General features: G+C 41.9%; 1 protein-coding gene across 2 annotated transcripts in view; it reads left to right on the top strand.

The window, feature by feature from the left end:
• The window catches only part of LIMD1 (LIM domains containing 1), a 54230-nt gene that overhangs the window by 11636 nt on the left and 24793 nt on the right, over positions 1 to 17801 (top strand). Inside the window, exon 2 of one of the 2 annotated variants that reach the window (XM_019537223.1) lies at positions 5174 to 5275. The exons of the other annotated variant lie outside the window; for it this stretch is intronic. Coding sequence (XP_019392768.1) covers positions 5174 to 5275 — 102 coding nt within the window. The remainder of the gene's footprint in view (positions 1 to 5173; positions 5276 to 17801) is intronic. 2 annotated transcript variants of the gene reach the window in all.

The following is a 17801-nucleotide window of genomic DNA, read 5'->3' as shown; positions in this document are numbered from 1 at the left end:
GGTGGAGATCATCCGGACCGGCTGACTTGAATACGTCCAACCCCTCCAGAAGCTCCCTAACTAAATCCTCACTAACCCGTGGCCCAGGTGTGCCTCCCCCGGGGCCTGAGGGGGGCCCAGCAGGGAGGTGGGTGTTCTGGTCCCTACTTAGGAAGACGGAGGCAAAGAAATCATTAAACAGGCAACTCTTCTAAATATGGACCTGCCAACCCTCCCCACTGTGGACCTTAAGTTAAGCTGCCTAAACTTAAACCAAGTCTTGTGAACACTTGTTTGCACCTCAGGTATGCTAAGTTATTATCATTGATCCCACTTGAGTGTTAGTTGGTTTAATAAAAGATATCACATCTACCCAGAGAACCTTTGCTACCACTTGACATTTAACATCTCTCTGAAATGACAGACTTGTTGAGGTTACTTGTCTTGTGCTGCTCTCCTTTTTGACTAGAGAGCCCTTGCAGAAATTGCAGTTTACATTGTGTCCAGTGGACTGAGGACACTTTCACAGGGGTGTACCACTTCCCTATGGCAGAAGGGAAGGTAAACTTTATTATATATGCTTGGTGCATTGGCCATTCAGCAGTTAAAGGTTCTTTTATGGCAGATATGCCTTCATGTGGGTGGGCCATGACTTGATTAAAACTATTTTTAGCTTTATTCTGGGGTCTTAGCCTATGAGACATGTTTTCTGAATTTTTGTTGTTACTGGTAATAAATATTCAGTGTCCTAAATTTCTGTGGCATTTTGTGGAGCGGAGGAAATCATAACATTCTGGAGACATGATGGAGTAACAGTGTATTGGCATGCATAAGGGAAAAATGCAGGCACCTTTAAATTCAATCAAGCAGATTCTGTAGAAAGCCCAACAAATGTCTTGGAAAGTCACCTTAACACTGCAAAAGCTGCAGTTTTCCTGCTACCAGGATTTTCCACTGTTCTGGCTTTATTTAAGAAGGAATGTTACTAATCAGTCTTGAGCTTGTGTGTCAGATGATAGCACAAAATACTGTAATGGAATTTCTGTGCACGCTCACACACACACATTTGAAAGGCTGTATTTTACTCTCTTGCAATGCCTGCCAGATTTAGTTTATCTTCCATTCTTCTCTCAATCTTGTTTGTTTTTGCTTTCAGAAAATCCCTATTTCAATGAATATTGGAATAGGCTTTGGTGTATTTGCGAAGATCCAGCAAGTTTTGCAAAATGATTTGCCTTTTGATGTGGATCTATATGGAATTGGTATATTAGTTCAGACCAGACTTGGATAAGGAGAATAGCTTATGATTCTTTCCTGTTTTCTTTTCAGATTCTTACTTCCTTGCACTTTTTGGCTCTGAGCACACTGGAGCACAGAATTACTTTCAATGGTTTTCTGTATCTTGGCCTAACACACAGGTGGCCAACGTGCTGCACGCATGCCACAAATAGAACAGGCAGGCTGTGTGTGTGTGGCAACAGCAGATGAGGGAAGGAAGAAGGAACACAGTGATAGACAGCTCAGGGAATGGAAAGGAGAACAACAAATCAGGCAAGAAAAGGGGATTGGAATGGCACTTGAGGAGGGTACAATGCTTAACTTGTGGCACATCTTTTGAAAAAGGTTGGCTCCCTCTGGCCTTCTGCCTGACTATTTAGGAGCCACCACACCAAAGGAAACCATGTCTGTCCTAGGAAAATGAGCATCTGCTGTATATACAGGTATTGAGCATTTTTATCACTGTGCTTTGAAAACTGGCCAACATTAGGGAAGTTTAAATAGTGTTACCAAGAGGGAGAAAAAGGTAAAGATATCTCATTTACAAGTCATTCAGGCAGGGCTCCACTGTTTCTCAGCACAAGGTGAAGGTGATGTGGTCAGTACTATACTCTGGCGTCTTTACCCCCAGGTGGCTCCTGGTACCCATTGGTTAGGTTGTATGGGCATCAGGGCTGGGCAGGAAGTGGAAACAGTGAATGGAAATCCATTGCCCTCAACTGGGATCAAGCCCAGGTCCTTCCAGTCTGTAGCCAGTTACCCTACCAGTTGAGTTATGCCACTCCCCAAGAGGGAGAAAATTTTGTTTAAAAAACATAACCAGTCTGTAAAGTGCATCTTTAACCTGCCTCCTGCCTGACTGAAGACTACCATGGCTTTATCTCAGTATGATTTGGCCAGAATCGATGACTGTTTTTGAGTACTGCTGCAGATAGGTCAGTTTCTTCCTAATGTGTACCAGACCTTTCAGTGACTTCTGATTAATTTGAAACTGTCAGTTTGAGTCCCCAGCTGAGATCAGGGCCCCATAGTATTAAGATCTGTCTAAATGCATAGTGACAAACAGTCTCTAGCTCATAGTTGACAGTCTACCTAGATCAGACAGGCAAAAGGGTAAAAAGAGAAACAGAGTTCACTGAGAGGTGAAGCAACTTGCCTGTAGTCACACAACAGATCAATGTGGAACCAGTAACTCTTCCTATGTCCAGCCTCTCTTGGTTAAAATTTAAGATAAAGCTGAAGTAAACAGACTAAAACCTTTTTTCATTTGTGAACCTTTAAAAAATTTTGAATGGAGGTGCAGACCGCTTTCAATTGTAAATGTGGGTATTCACATACTTTTTACTGATCATAGTCATCTTTTGTGGACCCCTTAGACATAGTCTGAGGACCCCCAGGGGTCCATGGACCAGAAGTCTAAAACTAGTGAACTAAAGCATTGCAGGAGTAGACCTGACCAGGTTGAAGATGTCTGTTGCTAATTTTTCAGATGATTTCAAGCTGATTTGGCCTTGAAATTGGTCAGCAATGATCATGTGCTAATGCCTAAACTAAATAAGCTTCCACACAGCGCCTTGTTGAGGCAGTAACTTCCCTTTCTTTAGCCATTAGACAATAGCATTCCCTCACGCTTTCTTTACAGATGCTCTACAGAATCAGATCAGGGCGGAAGATGCCAGCTCTAAGGCTGCCTGTGAAATTGAAAGTGACTTTCCTCCACCTCTTTCCAAAAAGTATAACTTGCAGTCAGTCATCTTCCAGGTTGTCATTCTGGTGTGTTCAGTTGATTTTTTTTTTTTTTAAATACCCTGAAGTAATAAAAAAATTGAGGATGCAAATTGCTATTTAGTTGTAGAATTTCTAAACCTGATTTCTAATTCTCCTTCCCCTTTTCAGATGGGGAAAAAGGAGGTCTCACTAGAATCTCTGTGACCTACCTCATGGAAATGAACTTTAATTGCAACGTTTTATCTTATAATCCAAAATAGATTTCTTTGAAAATGAGTAAGAGCATGTAATTTGTGCTTTGTGTGAACCAAATGTGGCTGCCCACTTGCTGTAATGGCTGAGAAGGGGCAAAGTTAAATCTCCAGTAGGCGTTTGTGGTTTATGAAGCAACGTCTGTTTATCTTGCCAGGAAGATTCAAAGCCAAATATAATTGCTGCTCACCATGCTGTTCCAAACTGAAACAGATTATAGCCTTTTAAGAAGGGCTTAGGGTATCTGGCCACTTGCACTAGGGAGTCAAAAGCAGCTGCATGTGATGCAAGCCATGTCACTCTCTCATGAGCTGTGGAATACTGTGCCTTAACCATGCTAGTGTGATACTAGGCTGGGGTAGACTTTTGACCCAGACTTAGTTTAACCGTTTTGGGGTGGGCACCTATTGTGTTTTTTGCTTGCCTGCACAACACTATGCAGCATAAACCGTAATAATAATAATAATACAGCACAGGTTTTTTTTTCTTTCAACCTTTGGGTAGATGCACAAGCAAATTATTTCTTAGGGCTGCATGGTACTGCTATGCACAGGCCCCCAAAAAGCAGTGTTGATCTGAGCTGCCATGAGAGGCATTGTGATTCAGAGACAGATTCCTCCCCTACGCTGCTTTCTTTTGGGAGGATGTAGGTGGTGGAAATAAATTACTCCAGCCCAATGAAAGGATATAACTTATTCCTTATCCACCCCCGCTTTGGCCAGTAGGAGGGGTACTTTCTCATGCTTGCTTCTTTGCTTGCAATGCATGGGAATGGTATTTCTGAAGCGATTGAGGCTTGGGATCTGCGTTGGTCAGCCTCAGCTGAATAATGGTCTGTGTGGGAGTTACTTCCTCTTCCTCTCCTCCTTGTGATTTTTGTCTTTGCATCCAGTCTGTGCAATTGTCTTTTGTTTGCCAAAGGTGTCCCCCACTATCTTCACATTAAAAGCACTGATTACTGATTTTAATTTTATGTTTTCTCTTTAGTGACACACACAGGCTGTTGGAGGGGGTAGCCCTGTTCAACATCTCTGACTAGCCACAGATCATTGTAGTCATCTTAGAGGTGACAGACTCAGATTTCTAGTCCCAGAAGCTAAGTGAATGAGTGCACCTATTGTTGCTTCTTCATTTTACAGGTTGTTCTGAGAATCAAGTTCACATTAGCTAACTTCATTGCTTTTACCAAAAACATCTGTTCCACCAGATGGAATTTCATTAAAAGAACCTAGAAAAAAATCTGGCAGGGAATACAATGAGACTTCCCTTCCAGAGGTGCCTGCAAGAGGGAAGAAGTGTGGGCTTGATATGCAGTCCACAGGGATGGAATTCAGTCCAAGGACTGGTGTAGTGGAAAGTCCCAGCTGTTTTACTGTGCTTATCAGAAGTTGTAGAGGTTTAAAATGTTAAAGTTTAAAATGAGCAGTTAAAAAGGGAATTCTAGTTTCCCCAATCAATCGAAGCAGTCAAAACTGCATGGAAAGTATTGTAAATTACAGTTGTGGAAGCCATTTGTCAATGAACAACCAAATAGGACTCCCTGTTTCTTACAGATTTTCCTTTTTCAAGTGTTTGTGGTTGTGTGTGGGTGGGGGTCACAGGGAAGAGAGGACATAACTACAGGAAGCAAGCACAGGAGCATGCTAGCCAAATTTTCAGGTTATTTTCAGTGGTGTCTGGTCTGTCAATTTGATAGCATCAGCCTTTGTCAACAATAACATTCAGGGTATTTAATGCTGAAGTTTACCTTACCTACCTGCTATGATGCCTAGTATTACCTTCTGAGTGTTGTGAGTCTGCATATGCATACTGAGATACAAATGTCTCTGTTGCAGGAGTGCCCCTGCAGCTAAAGCATCTCTTTCCTATAGAAGGATTTGCCATGTTAATAGATTCTACTTTTGACCCCTCTTGTTTTTCTTTATTCCATTTTTAGGAACCTGTGTAAAATGCAACAAAGGCGTGTATGGAGCCAATCAAGCCTGCCAAGCCATGGGGAATCTCTATCATGATGGTTGCTTCACTTGTGGAGCGTGCAGTAAGTGTGTCTTTGTGTTGTGAGGGAGATCTTTAGCTGAAAAATGGTCTGTGTGGGAGTTACTTCCTCTAACTTCCTCTGCAGCACATAGCTTTTCAAATATTCTCTGGTTAGGGGTAGATGTAGTTGTTTATTTACCTGGTAGGAGGCACACTCCTAAAGTGTTGCAATTTTTCATTCAGAGGAAATTTTTTGGGTTATATCTGCCTTCTACTATAGGGCACAATGGGCAGAAAAGCCATTGGGATATTTGTAAGCGCCTATTATCTCTAAAGTTGTTTTGTATTGCTTATTATGGCTTTTTTCTGCAATCATAGTAGGTCAGTCAAGTGCCATATATATTAGACGTGATACAGGACAGTGAATTTCCAGAACCTGGGGTGTGCAGAACAGGCAAGATGTGCTCCTTTCTAACTTTAAAAACGTTAAATCTTTAAGAAATACTCCCTGGCATAAAGATTTCACTATCTAAGGTCCTGATTTGGGAAGTCAGTGTATAAGGGACTTGTCAGATCTCCTTGAATTAAGTTATTTGTGGCCACAGGACATGTAAAGTGAAATGCACCTTTTGGGGATATGAACTAATTTGCCTTCTGCCTTCACTTTGCTCATCTGGCAAGTTACTGTATCCCTGGCCTTACTGTTATGTTTGTTTCAGTTGTGTTTACAATTTGTCTTGTGATGTGTCAGATGTTAGGATACAGGCTGTACTCATAGAATCATAAAACCATAGAAAAGTAGGGCTGGAAGGGACCTCAGAAGGTCATCTAGTCCAGCCCTCTGCTCAAAGCAAGATCATCCCTATCTTAACCATTGTAGAAAAGTATGAGTCTAACCTGTTCTTAAAAACTTCGCAAACAACTCTCACATACAGCTACCAGGCCAGTGTCTGAAATAGCAAATGTCCTCAGTAAAGGTGTAAAGCAACAGGATGAAGGCACTATCACTGTCCTGCCACAACAAGGACATTTGGCTTTTTTTGCAGCTGCATCACTTCCCAGAGTAAGGCTGAGTCTGTGATCCACCAAAACCCCAAGATCTTCTCTACAGTGCTGCCACCCAACACCTGTTCCGTATTTTTGGTTTTTGCTTCTCAGGTGCCCTCTATAATGTTAATCCCTATAGATGTTGCACCCTGGAAAATAATGGGTATTGAAGTGACTGTTCATTGCCATTGGTTAGCAGATGACAGTAAAAAAACCCTGTGTTTATAAACCTTGTTCTCTGTGCTCTACCGATTGTCCTCACCTTGTTTGCCCTTTTGATCTCCTACATCCTTCCTCTTTCTGGCTGTTTCCATCCTGTGTGCCAAGCATCTTTGCTGTCCTTCCTCAGAACCCTCTTCTCTTCCCTCACTGTCTATTTCAAAGTATAGGAGCGGAAGCCCGTATGCACTTGACCTTAGAGTTCACCTTCATTCTCTGCATATGCTGACTCCCGTTGTTTTGTTTTTAATGCTCTCCTACCCTTTGGCTGTTCCCTTGCTTTGTCTAGGTCAGTGATGCTCAACCAGAGTGCCATGGTATCCTCAGGTGCCTTGAGATCCTTGGGTGGCACCCCAAAGTATCCTTGAAATTTTAGTGCTGTTAGGTGTGCAAACATGATTCACAAGGTTAAACCCAGATCATTCAAATAGGATTCCAGACTGTTAAACACATTCTGACCTGCTTGATTTTTCTGAGTTCTGTATAAGGGAGAAATTGCTCTATTATTTTTCTGTATTCAAAAAAATTGAGTGAAAACTAAAAACTGGCATTTAACAAGGGGTGCCTTGAATCTAAAAAATCTGAGAAGCATTGGTCAAGCCAGCTTGAGACTGTGCTCTTTGGATAAGGTTTAGGGATAGAGACTGATTTTTGTTTGTTCTAATAACCTCTGTAAGATGCTGTGCCAAGGAAAGATATAGCATAAACATTTTACTATTGCTAACAACAATAACAACTTTATGCGTCTGTGGGATCTTCCATTGGAGGCTCTTCAAGCGTTCTACAAATTCAAACAAACTAATTTCACAGTAATTTATGTGTTCCATTTCACCAATGAAGGAGGCACAGAGAGATTGTGTACTCATGTCTTTGTGTGCGCGCATGTGCACATGCATGTCCTCTGTCCTCTATATGCTATAACAGACACATGAGTTAACTTTTAATTGGCTAGTTCAGGTACTGCTAGCAGCATAGCCATGGCAGCATATAGCTCAGTGTGGGCTGCAAAGCCTGCCTTAAGCGAGGAGGGGTGGTTAGCCTACGTTTAGCTGCATGTAGCCACAGTTAGACCTCTATGAGCTAAGTTAAAGCTAGGTCTGGCTTGGCTCTACTATTCTGCAGTAATATGCTCTAAGTCACTTCCTGTGGTAACACAGCTCTGGCTGGGGCTGGACCCCAAGTGTCTTGATTCCAGATATCTTGCTCTGTCCACTAGACTGGTGCTCCTGCCTCAGCTTTCGTATCCCTAGGGCTACTAGTGTATATTTAGAAATGTAGCTCCTTAGTGACAGCAGTAAAAAAACATCTGCTATGTTTGTATAGTTGAACTTCCCTTTTTCAAAGTAAGGATTTTTTTCTCTGTTGTATTTAGAATGGAAAGCAGGGAATGCATCTTCTCTTTAGCTCTAATGCATGAATACATTTAGCTGCAGAAATGGCATTTTAGTAATCCCATATTTACTCAAATACAAGGTGAGGTTCCCCTCCCCCCATCAGCATGGGGGGGAAAAGCCCCTTATCTTGCATTCACATATGAGGAAACCTCATTAAATGCATTATCTATCAGTAAACTGCTGCTAAAAGCAGTGTTTGCACAGTAATGGAAACCAATTAGGAAGCTGATTAAATGTTACCAACACTGAACATAATTATAAAACACATTTTCTATGTTGGGCAAACATACTGATGGGTGTCGTGTGTGTGTGCCCTTAAAAGAAGTGGGGGGCAGTGGCAGTTGTTCCTCAAGTAGGGCACTTGCACCAGAGGCACTGTAACACCAGGCCAGCACTCAGACTGGAGCAAGTTCCAAAACCCTTCTCTGGTGCCAGAAATAGTGATGGGAACCTACCAAAAGAATAGGTTAGTGCGGTTCATCTGAATGTGAGATATGGTAATGCCTGTTATGCGCAGTCCCCCTCAGCATCTACTCTTTTGCAAGTCATAGTGAGCTAGTATCTTGAATACACTTCAGTTTTCTCTTAACTTCCACAGCTGAGCCACATTTTTCTTTTCCATTTCCAATTATTCCTGTTTCTTCCCTAGCCTCAAATGGCTTACGCACATCACCAGATGGTCATCACCCGCACATCACCCAAACAGTTCACCTAGTATCCCTATGTTGACCCCTCTCTCAGTCTGTTGCATATGACTTCTGCATGAGGTGGAGCCAGACCAGGTTGCTCTGTGCCTCATCTATATATATATTTTTTGGAGGATCCCAGGACTCATGTTAAGAACACCTGGTCCTAGTTATGAATAAAGGACTAACTAGCACATGGATCCTTTGTGGGGAGGAACCTGGAGTTCCCACACTGAGCAGTGCTGAGCTATGGGATCACGATGGCTGAAACACTCTTGACTCTGCTGCAGCCTAGCTCAGTGAACAGTATGGAAAATCATGAGCATTTTGGTTTTGTATTAATATGCACAGTTTGTGCTATATATAAGTAGCAGGACTATGCGAAGCTTCAGTCCCAGATTTGATTCAGTGGAGATTCGGCCTGATTCAGTGGCCAAATCTCCGCATCCAGATCAAATCAGAGGACGCTTTTTATATCTCTGAATTGAATCAGAACCCTCCGAATTGATTTGGAGAGATTTGGAAAGATTCAGTGATTCGGACATAGTGTCCCTGATTCGGGCCGAATTCAAATCAAATAGGGCCCATTTTGCACACCCCTAATAAGTAGGTACAGAAGTGCTGCTTATAAGTGTGTTTATGGAGTATCTGTGCTAAAACTTGCAACAGTTTAAAAAAATGTAAAATGTATCAATTCTGGATGAACTAAGTCTATGGGTACCCTAGCCTATATGCAAATTATTACAGGTATGTTTATTTCAAGATCAGTGTTTCCAAATTTGCCCCTCGCTTTCATGTGCTCAGGGAGAGCAGGGTTTAACAGTAAAAAGGGGAGCCTGGAAGAGGGGCTGCAGGGGAAAGAAGCTGGGGGAGGCAGAAGTCAAAGGGGCTGTCTGACTGCTATTTATTTTCCTTGGTGTAGCAGTGTGAGGAGGAATTCAAGGCAAACCTCCAATAATTAAATTCTATACCTTGAAAATTATAACAGATTTATAATTTTTCCTTATTTAGAATCTAAATATTGGGGGATATTTGGGTAAATCCAGTTTTTCGAAACTTGGCAGCACAGAGTTTAGCATTGGCTGCAAAGCCTAACTTAAACTGGAGGAGTGAATAGCTGTCAAAAGCTTCCCACGTCCCTTGCAATTCAGTTTGTGAATTGCTCTTGTCTTCTGCTCAAAAATAGGGACCATGAAGGAAGAGACATGGTGTACTGGTGGTGTCCATTGCTGAAACCTCTAGAAATCGGTTTTGTGCTATTTTGGTCCCTATGCTTGGTGTGTCAGAATCCTTTGCAATCCCTGGCCACCACCTCCTGGCATGTCCTTTCTGCTCAAACCCATATCCCCTTTGGGCCTATGTAGCCTGCAGATTTCTCTTCCATCCTAGATTCTTTCTATTTATTTATTTAGTGTATGTGGTTTCTGCATATTGTTTCAGCCATTTTAAGGTGATGTCATCACCACTGTGAAGACTTGAAGGCTACCATGTAGCATTGTATGGATATGAATCAATAACGGGGGACATGGTTTGAACTTGTCCACAAGGGCTTTTGTTGTCATTGCAAAGGCCCCATTGGTATAGGTTTGAGGCACAGTGATCCTGTGCAGTTCGAAAATAGTTGAGAAGTGCCCAATAATGGCTTGGACAGTTAAATCCTGCTTGACTATCAGAGATGATGTTTGGTGGTGCTTGTCCTGACTGTTCGTTGTGCCATCAAGTAAGCAAAGAAGAGTCAAAGGATTTTGAAAGGGTGAACATATTGCGTGTCTTGAGGGGAGCCGAGCTACTGGTGGGTGGAATATGCCCCAATGCACTGGCAGTGTAGGATTATCACAGGGTCTGGCTAATAAGTTTACTTCAGCATTTGTCCAGCTCCTTCTAAAAATCATTCCATAGAAAGGTCTAACTGGCCTGATTTTTCCAAAATCACCACTCTATAACTGTTGTCTGAGAACTATGGATGCTATGTTACCATTTTCCTGTCACTCTTACTTTATTTGTTTGAATACCACCATCATATGCTTAAACATAGTTACTTTTGTTTATGTGGAATCTTTATTCATGGAAATTTTCCAGAGCAGCTTAGACAGACACTTGACTGGGATAATTAATTTAGTCAGGGATAATTCTACCCTACATAGAGGGCTGGATTAGATGATCTTATGAGGTCCCTTCCAGCCCTACTATCCTGTGGTCCTGCATTCATGTATCTTCCATTCAGCAGAAACGAATTGGAGTTCAGCCATTTTTTGAATGTGCTGATGGAGTGGACTTGCTTTTCTTCTAGATAGATAGACTGACTGTTTCCTTAAGCTACTTACCATAAGTGCAGAGCTTTTTGGTTTCAGTGTAAGATAAATTTTTTTGCATTTCATGATAGACCATATAAGTGAATTCAAATGTGCCAAGGCCAGCACTGAGATCCTCCTTTTTCTTTTCCATTCATTAGTCAAAGACACCTTCAGGATAGGAACAAAAACAAAGCACTTCAGATGAAAGCCCTTGATGGAAACAGGGAACACTATTTCCATTGGTAGAAAATTTATTTCAGTATGAGAAGGTGGGAATACCATTTACCTCTCTTAAGAATAAGTTTGCTGTTGCTCTTGTGTCTGGCCTCAATAGTGCAAGAAAATAGTCTGGCTCACTTATTTTTTCTAAGCTACCCATGCTGAATTGAGCCTCAATAGTGACTGGGACTTGCTTGCTATATGCATGGCTCTGCAGGTGGTTTTCCGAAGAGGTCTTATGCTTCTGGGGATGTGTTTGAGTCTCTCCTTTTGCTTCCTGTCATCAGCAAACAAATTAACAACAAAAAGAAAAGGATATGCTTTGTAGATCACAGAAGTGACTCCTTTGGCTGATTTGTCAGTAAGAGGAAATGAAACTCACTTACAACAAGACATGTTGTTGCTAGCCTAGTTCCATTCTCTTTCCTGTTTTAACACTCAGCGTAGCTCAATTGTATTAGCTCTGTTGTTTACCTCTTTTGTTTGATGTTTATTGTTTTGGTGATATCTTTTGGATGCTTTATTTTCAATTGCCTTAGGATCAAGAAGCTGGAGAAAGTTGCAAGGGCTTTTGGCTCTCCAAACAGTGTTCAATCATATGTTCTTGACCTGTTCCTACACCTGTTAAAGTTTACGGCAAAGCTTCTACTGACTTCCAAGGAAACAGGAGCAGATCCACAGGGCCGGAGTCTGCCCCCAGCTAGATTTGCATAGATCTGACTTCATTGGGGTTGTCCTGGATTTATACAAGGGGAAGTAAGAGCACAATTTGCCTTGTTTATACAGAATAACTATTATTCAGTAAGGCCCCAGTCCTACAAACCCTTCAGCATGTGCATAGTTTGTTTACTGGTGATTGCTAGTGTGACTGTAGGCATGCATATACTTCAGTGGGTACAGGTTAGGGGCCTTAATTCTACTAGAATTTAAAGAAGCTCATGGAAGCAGGCCTTCTGAATAGGTTTTTCTCATGTACATGCATATCTCCAAACATCCAGGCTGCAGAAAACGAGAACAAGTAAATTGACGTTTAAAGGGGAAATCTGCCATATGGCTTCCACATCCTAGGCTTGGAGATCCACTACTTGAATGTTTTTTTTATGGTAGTTACATATCGGACTTGGAAGGTGTTGTGTTTCCCATATTAAATGTTTAACCGAATGCAGTTTCTGGAGCAGGCCATAGGGTTGTGGTCGTTTAATACATCTCTGCAACTGGAGTGCTCTGTCTTGGCTTGTCTTGGAGCTATTGGTGAACTACGGCTGCATTTGTTTTCCTTCCTTTTTGCTGGACTGTAATGATGAAGATTTAAACTGCTTCTCTCTGTGGCCTATTGACTGAAATGCCACTTCAAAGGAGTGGAGTACCCAGACAGAGATAATATATGCCTTCCCGTACACACTGTGCACCCTACACCATCATGCCACTGGTAGATTTTAGGAGACTGTTTCAGTTGCCAGTAAAATAGATATTTGTCTGGACAATTTTGTTTGTCTTAGCTGCAAACTATGTGTTGAACAGAGTATATGGGGACTCTGGTTTCTTTCTGAAGACCAAGAAGCTAACCTGTGTTTGTCAGGTCAACTGAAGGTTATCTTGGACCCACCCAAACAAGCTATTATAGAGAAGTCAAGGTTGTCCATGGTTTCAGTCCTAAAATACTGCTCAAGTGGAGCACTAAATCTCTGTCTTAAGATAAAAAATATACAAAATGACCTATTAAGGTAAAGCAAACTGCCTCCCACATTTCCAGATATTTATATCTACTGCCTCACTGTTTTTGTTTTAGCAATGATCTCTAATTCTGTTTGTGGTTGGATTTCTGTCCAAATGCTTTTTTTGGTTTCCCAGATCAGGAAGGCTTAGCAGGTCTACCAAGAAAAGAAAAGTGCTATGATAGTTACAGAGCTGAATGTTATCAAGCCCCTTGTCTCTAAAATACAGGCAATGTGATCAGTGACAAATGTGGGAAAGCATTTTTTTGGATGGAACCATTTAGGTCACAGAGTTAATCTGTCAGGAAAAAAACAGTGGCTTTATTTGAGGTAGCAAAATGGTATAAAGAAAATTGGGTTTATAGGTCAAACAGGTTTGGAATAATTATTGTGACAAACTCTCATTTAATTGTTTGGTACTAAATATGCATGTGAACAGAGTAGTTTTTAAGTGAGGGGTGGGGGCAGAAACTTTTGAGCAGCTAGGGTTTGTTTACATCCTTACTATATATATTTATCTGACATTAAACCTGTGAAAGTAAGTCAGAAACATATAGCTGGTTCCTGCAAGATGTCTGCTTGCTTGATTTTAATTCATAGAGCAAATGTTTTAAGTCTTCAAACAGTTTGTTACACATTAACCACTGTTGCATAGCAGTTTCTTCTTTTTATTTGAATAATATTTGTGCACACATGGTCTGTGCGAAGAAGTGTATTTCCAGGCTTTATGACGTTTATTTTATTCTTTAGGTAACTGGGAATAAACTGTATTGGTTTAGCACTTTTTAACCCTAGGCTGACACAACCAGGATTGATTTATGTTTAAAGAAACCCAGATATATTGCAGCTCTGGTACCACCTTACCATCATGGACATTTTCAAACATACAGTGTTTGTATTTAAGCTGTATGAGCCATATGGTCCTCAGAGGAAATCAGAAGGCCAAAAAAGAGCAAAGGAAGTGGAAATGATGACTATGAAGGAAATTAGTAGGCAGGGAAGGAAGCTAGAACTAAAGAACTGATTGCAAGGAGGGGAGAGGGAGTATTTATATGTTAAACTGCAGAAGAAAAATCCAAAATTTGGGCCAAATGGTGACCTCCTGGGAAAAATGAGTGGGGGTTATATGTCCACCAATGGCAAGATTTTGGCCTTTAATGTTTCTTCCTCTTTTAAAACCTAGAGCAAACATTACATTGATGAAAGGATGACAGGGCACTAGTGCTTCCCTTGAATTTGAAATAATATAGGCAAGCTGGATGTGAATTACTGCTGTAACTGCTTGTTCAAATAGCTCTGCACAGCACCAGCATTGTGCTGTGGCAACCTACCCAGGCTGTGTCTCACTGCTCTCTTGGCATATCCACACAGCCCAGTACAATGGTGTGTAGTGGTAATTGAGTTGGCTCTAAATGAGCTAATTTAGATACTTGCATCAGAACAGCTGGGCCTGGGTCAGGTTTCCCTGCTTATAAGTGTAAGGGAAAGCTGCTGGTGTTTCAGGTACCTGAACAAACTTGTTTACCACTTTCTTGGATATTCCTCCATGGCACTGCTTTATGCAGTGCAGACATGCCCTATATGTATCTGTGTAGTCTCAGTCTTAACTGGGACTACTAGGTATACATTATTAAGCTGCCTGAGGCTGCAGATCAGCATTGAAGGGGTTGAGTGCTAGGCTGACAGCTTGAAAGTTGCACAGTGACACTGTATCATGGTTAAAGGCTGTGATGCAAATTCAGAGAATTCAGTCTACTGGTTGGAGCATCAGTGTCTCTGGTAGGTACCAGGTACTAGTGGGAAATATGCCGTAGACATTGGTCCATTATAGTGGGTGATACCCTAGTACAATTAAATAATCCTTTTGTAAACCTTCCTTCTTTTGCCAGTGCACCTTTAATTATAAATCAACACCCCTAGTGATCCAGTCCTGCATCTCTCCTGAGCTGAATTGCCGGCAAGGCCAAATTTGTGGGTATGGAGTTGTTAAATGAGAGCAAATATTCCCCCTGGTTCCAGAAGCCAAATTTGCCTTTGTGTACATGACTTATGTGAAGCTGAATTTGACTGTTCAGGGCCACCAAACTAATTTCCAGCTGTGTCAAATTTACAGATCTGTAAGTGAGAAAGCTTGAGTGTTAGCTAATATGCACCCTTCTCTGCTCCACCCCCCCCCCACACGCACTAACTGTGGGAATTCTTTAATCAAAATGATTAAGCCAAAAATGATGACATGTGATGTATGTGAAGCAAAAAAAAAAACAATGCCAAAACCTCAGCATATCACCACAGGAATTCAAATGAGCTAAACCTCAGAGACAGTTCAGAATACGACTCCATGAATGGGCTTTTTACCCTCTCTACTTTCTAATGAAAAATCCTTGCCACTTGCCATGCAAAATGTCACACAAGTGGCACAAGCTAGATTTTTACTGAACGCTGCAGTGATGGATCTTGCTCCTGTCCACTTGGTCTGTGGCAGGTACGGAAGGATTTCAGGGCAATATTACTAGGATATGTGCTATGTAAGGCCTTGGCATGGCATTTTTTCAGGGGTGTGTGTGTTTGTACATGAACTCTTATATACTGGGTGAGAGGGTAGGAGTAATAATGTGTCAATTCACAATTGAAATGTAAATGCAAGATAGCTATTAGTCTAAGATGAAAGTCTGAGATTGCAGCCTTAAACTGAATATAATTCTGTGTTTTCTGATTTATTTTTTTAATCACTCTGTTCTTTCTTTCTAATGCATTTCTTTTTAAAATGGATATGTACACAAGCTCGTTTGTTAAAAAGTTTATGCATACATTTATTTGAAAATTTGAGTAAATATACACATTTTCTAGCTTTTATTTTTATATTTCATGCCTTTAGAAATCTTAATATTTGATCTTTGAAAACAAACTGTTTCTATTCAACCTTAGTAAAAATGCCTAGTTGTATTCCTTGGGAGGGTTTATGTATGAAACTAAACTATGCCTTTTAGTGTAAGGCATTTTGGAAAATCACTACTTTCTTTATTACATTTACTTTTACAGAGTCCTCCCCCCGCAAGTAGGAAAGAACTTGTATTCCAAGTTCAGTATCTCAAGACCTCAGCCAAGTGAGCTCAAACTTCCCCAAAGCAATTCTTCTCTGACTAGATTGCACATATGAAAATACTTCAGGGAAAGGGTGCTGTTTCCCTCTGAAAGTTAGAGCAGGATGTGTGTTAAAGTCAGTTGGGCAACAGAATTGGTGTTGACCTGGGAAGCATGGTAGTGAATGCAACTTTAGTGTCCTTAGCCTCTGTACACAAAATAGGCCTTTAAAGCGATTTAAATGCCCTTTTGCACCGCATAATGTGGCTGCTGTTTACACTGTTGGTGGCATATTGTGCTTTAAATGACTTTGGGATGTAGCAAAATAAAACATGTCCAAAGTGTTTTAGTTTGCTACCTTAATAGCCATGGAGGGAAGCACCAAGCCCCGTGCAGCTCAGGGGCTGTGCAGGCAGGCTCCACTGAAGAAGGAAAAAAAAAATGGCGAGCCTGATCTTTTTTTCCCCCCGCCTTACCCGGAGCCTGCCTGCCTACTTGAGCTGCATGGGGGCCTAGTGTTTACTTGCACAGCTGCAGTGCCCACCAGGACTGCCCAGGCTGGGTGCCTGTGGGTGGGTGTCACCTGGCGGGCACTTCCACAGAGAGAAGCACCGGCTCCCCCCGGCAGCTCAGGGGCCACTTGGCTCACCGGCAGCTTGCCTTCCCTCCCCCCCGCCAAAGAGGCAGGTAAGGATTGAGCCCGACCCTTGTGTACATGCTATGGGGGTTTACTTCAGTTTAAATTGAAGTGGGGTTTTTAAAAACCCACTGCTTCAATTTAGGGAGAATTAAACCGAAGTAAACCTCTGTGGCATGTACAAGCAGCCCTTCTGTACCGCTCTTTGTTATAGACTAAAGAGGGGGTGCCTGCTGTGTTGAAAAAGATGCCCCAGCAGAGATTCTGCAGTTATAAGGTTCTCTCTTCCCTGTGTTTGTTTGTTTGGTATCTAAACTTTGAAGCCGCTGGTGTACTGCTGTGGAGTTTCCTTAAAAGAAAAGATTTCAGATGGCTCTGTTGACCTTGTTGTAGAAATCTGCTGTGATCAAAGGAAAGATTTTATATTCACCATGTGGCTGGCTGAGGTTTCATAGCCCTTCTTTTAAACTTTCTGTTCGTACCTGTGGCTGTAACTAGATGGCACCTGGCTTTAGGTACATATGTGTTGCAGCAGGAGTGCCTATTTTTACTAGTGGCCATCAGACCACAAGCTCACTTTTTGATGCCTCCAGTGTTTTGCTAATTGACATAACTTATGCATCTGCCAGTTTTGCAGTATGCACTCTGGCTTAATGACTGTGTAAGAGAGACTTGGCAATCTACATTAACAGTATTGCTACTGGGTGCATCTTTTGAAGCTGTTTGAAGCTAGCTTGTATCAGACATTCAAGTACTGTGCACAGGTTAGGGAATGCCCTCTGATTCAGGCTAGGTTCAGGGTTTGAAGTGAACTGTCAGCCCAACCCCAGTGAAGAGATGATTTGCAATAATGACTCTTCTGTGTCAGATTCCCTGCTGCATTTGGCCTCCACTGAGGACAGCTGAGGCTGGGGCAACGAGAAACCAGTTCTTGTGCTGCAGTTTTAGGTGAGGCCTGGCCTGAGGCACTAATGAGAGCACCAAAAGGCCTGTTCTAGTTTGCAGCCTCTTCAGTGGTCCCCAAAGAATCATGTCTGAGCTGGATCTTTTTGTACTTTGTCACATGAAGACCCACCAGGGGGATGATATGAGATCTGGGGGAATCTTCCCACCTTGTAGCCCGTGCACACCCTTTGTGCTTCTTGAGTGATGTGAAGACTGCTTGTATGGATGCAGCTTCTGAGGGACATGAAAAGTGAAGAGGAAGTGGCAATATGAGTCAGAGCTTTCTTTCCAGGATCTATCAGCACTCTTGGTTACTTAATTTTAGGAGGCTGATGTGGGGGTGTTTTTTT

Source organism: Crocodylus porosus, unplaced genomic scaffold (genome assembly GCF_001723895.1).
Source record: "Crocodylus porosus isolate Cpor-Errol unplaced genomic scaffold, CroPor_comp1, whole genome shotgun sequence".
Classification (NCBI taxonomy): domain Eukaryota; kingdom Metazoa; phylum Chordata; order Crocodylia; family Crocodylidae; genus Crocodylus; species Crocodylus porosus.
This window is presented reverse-complemented; position numbering and strand designations above follow the sequence as displayed.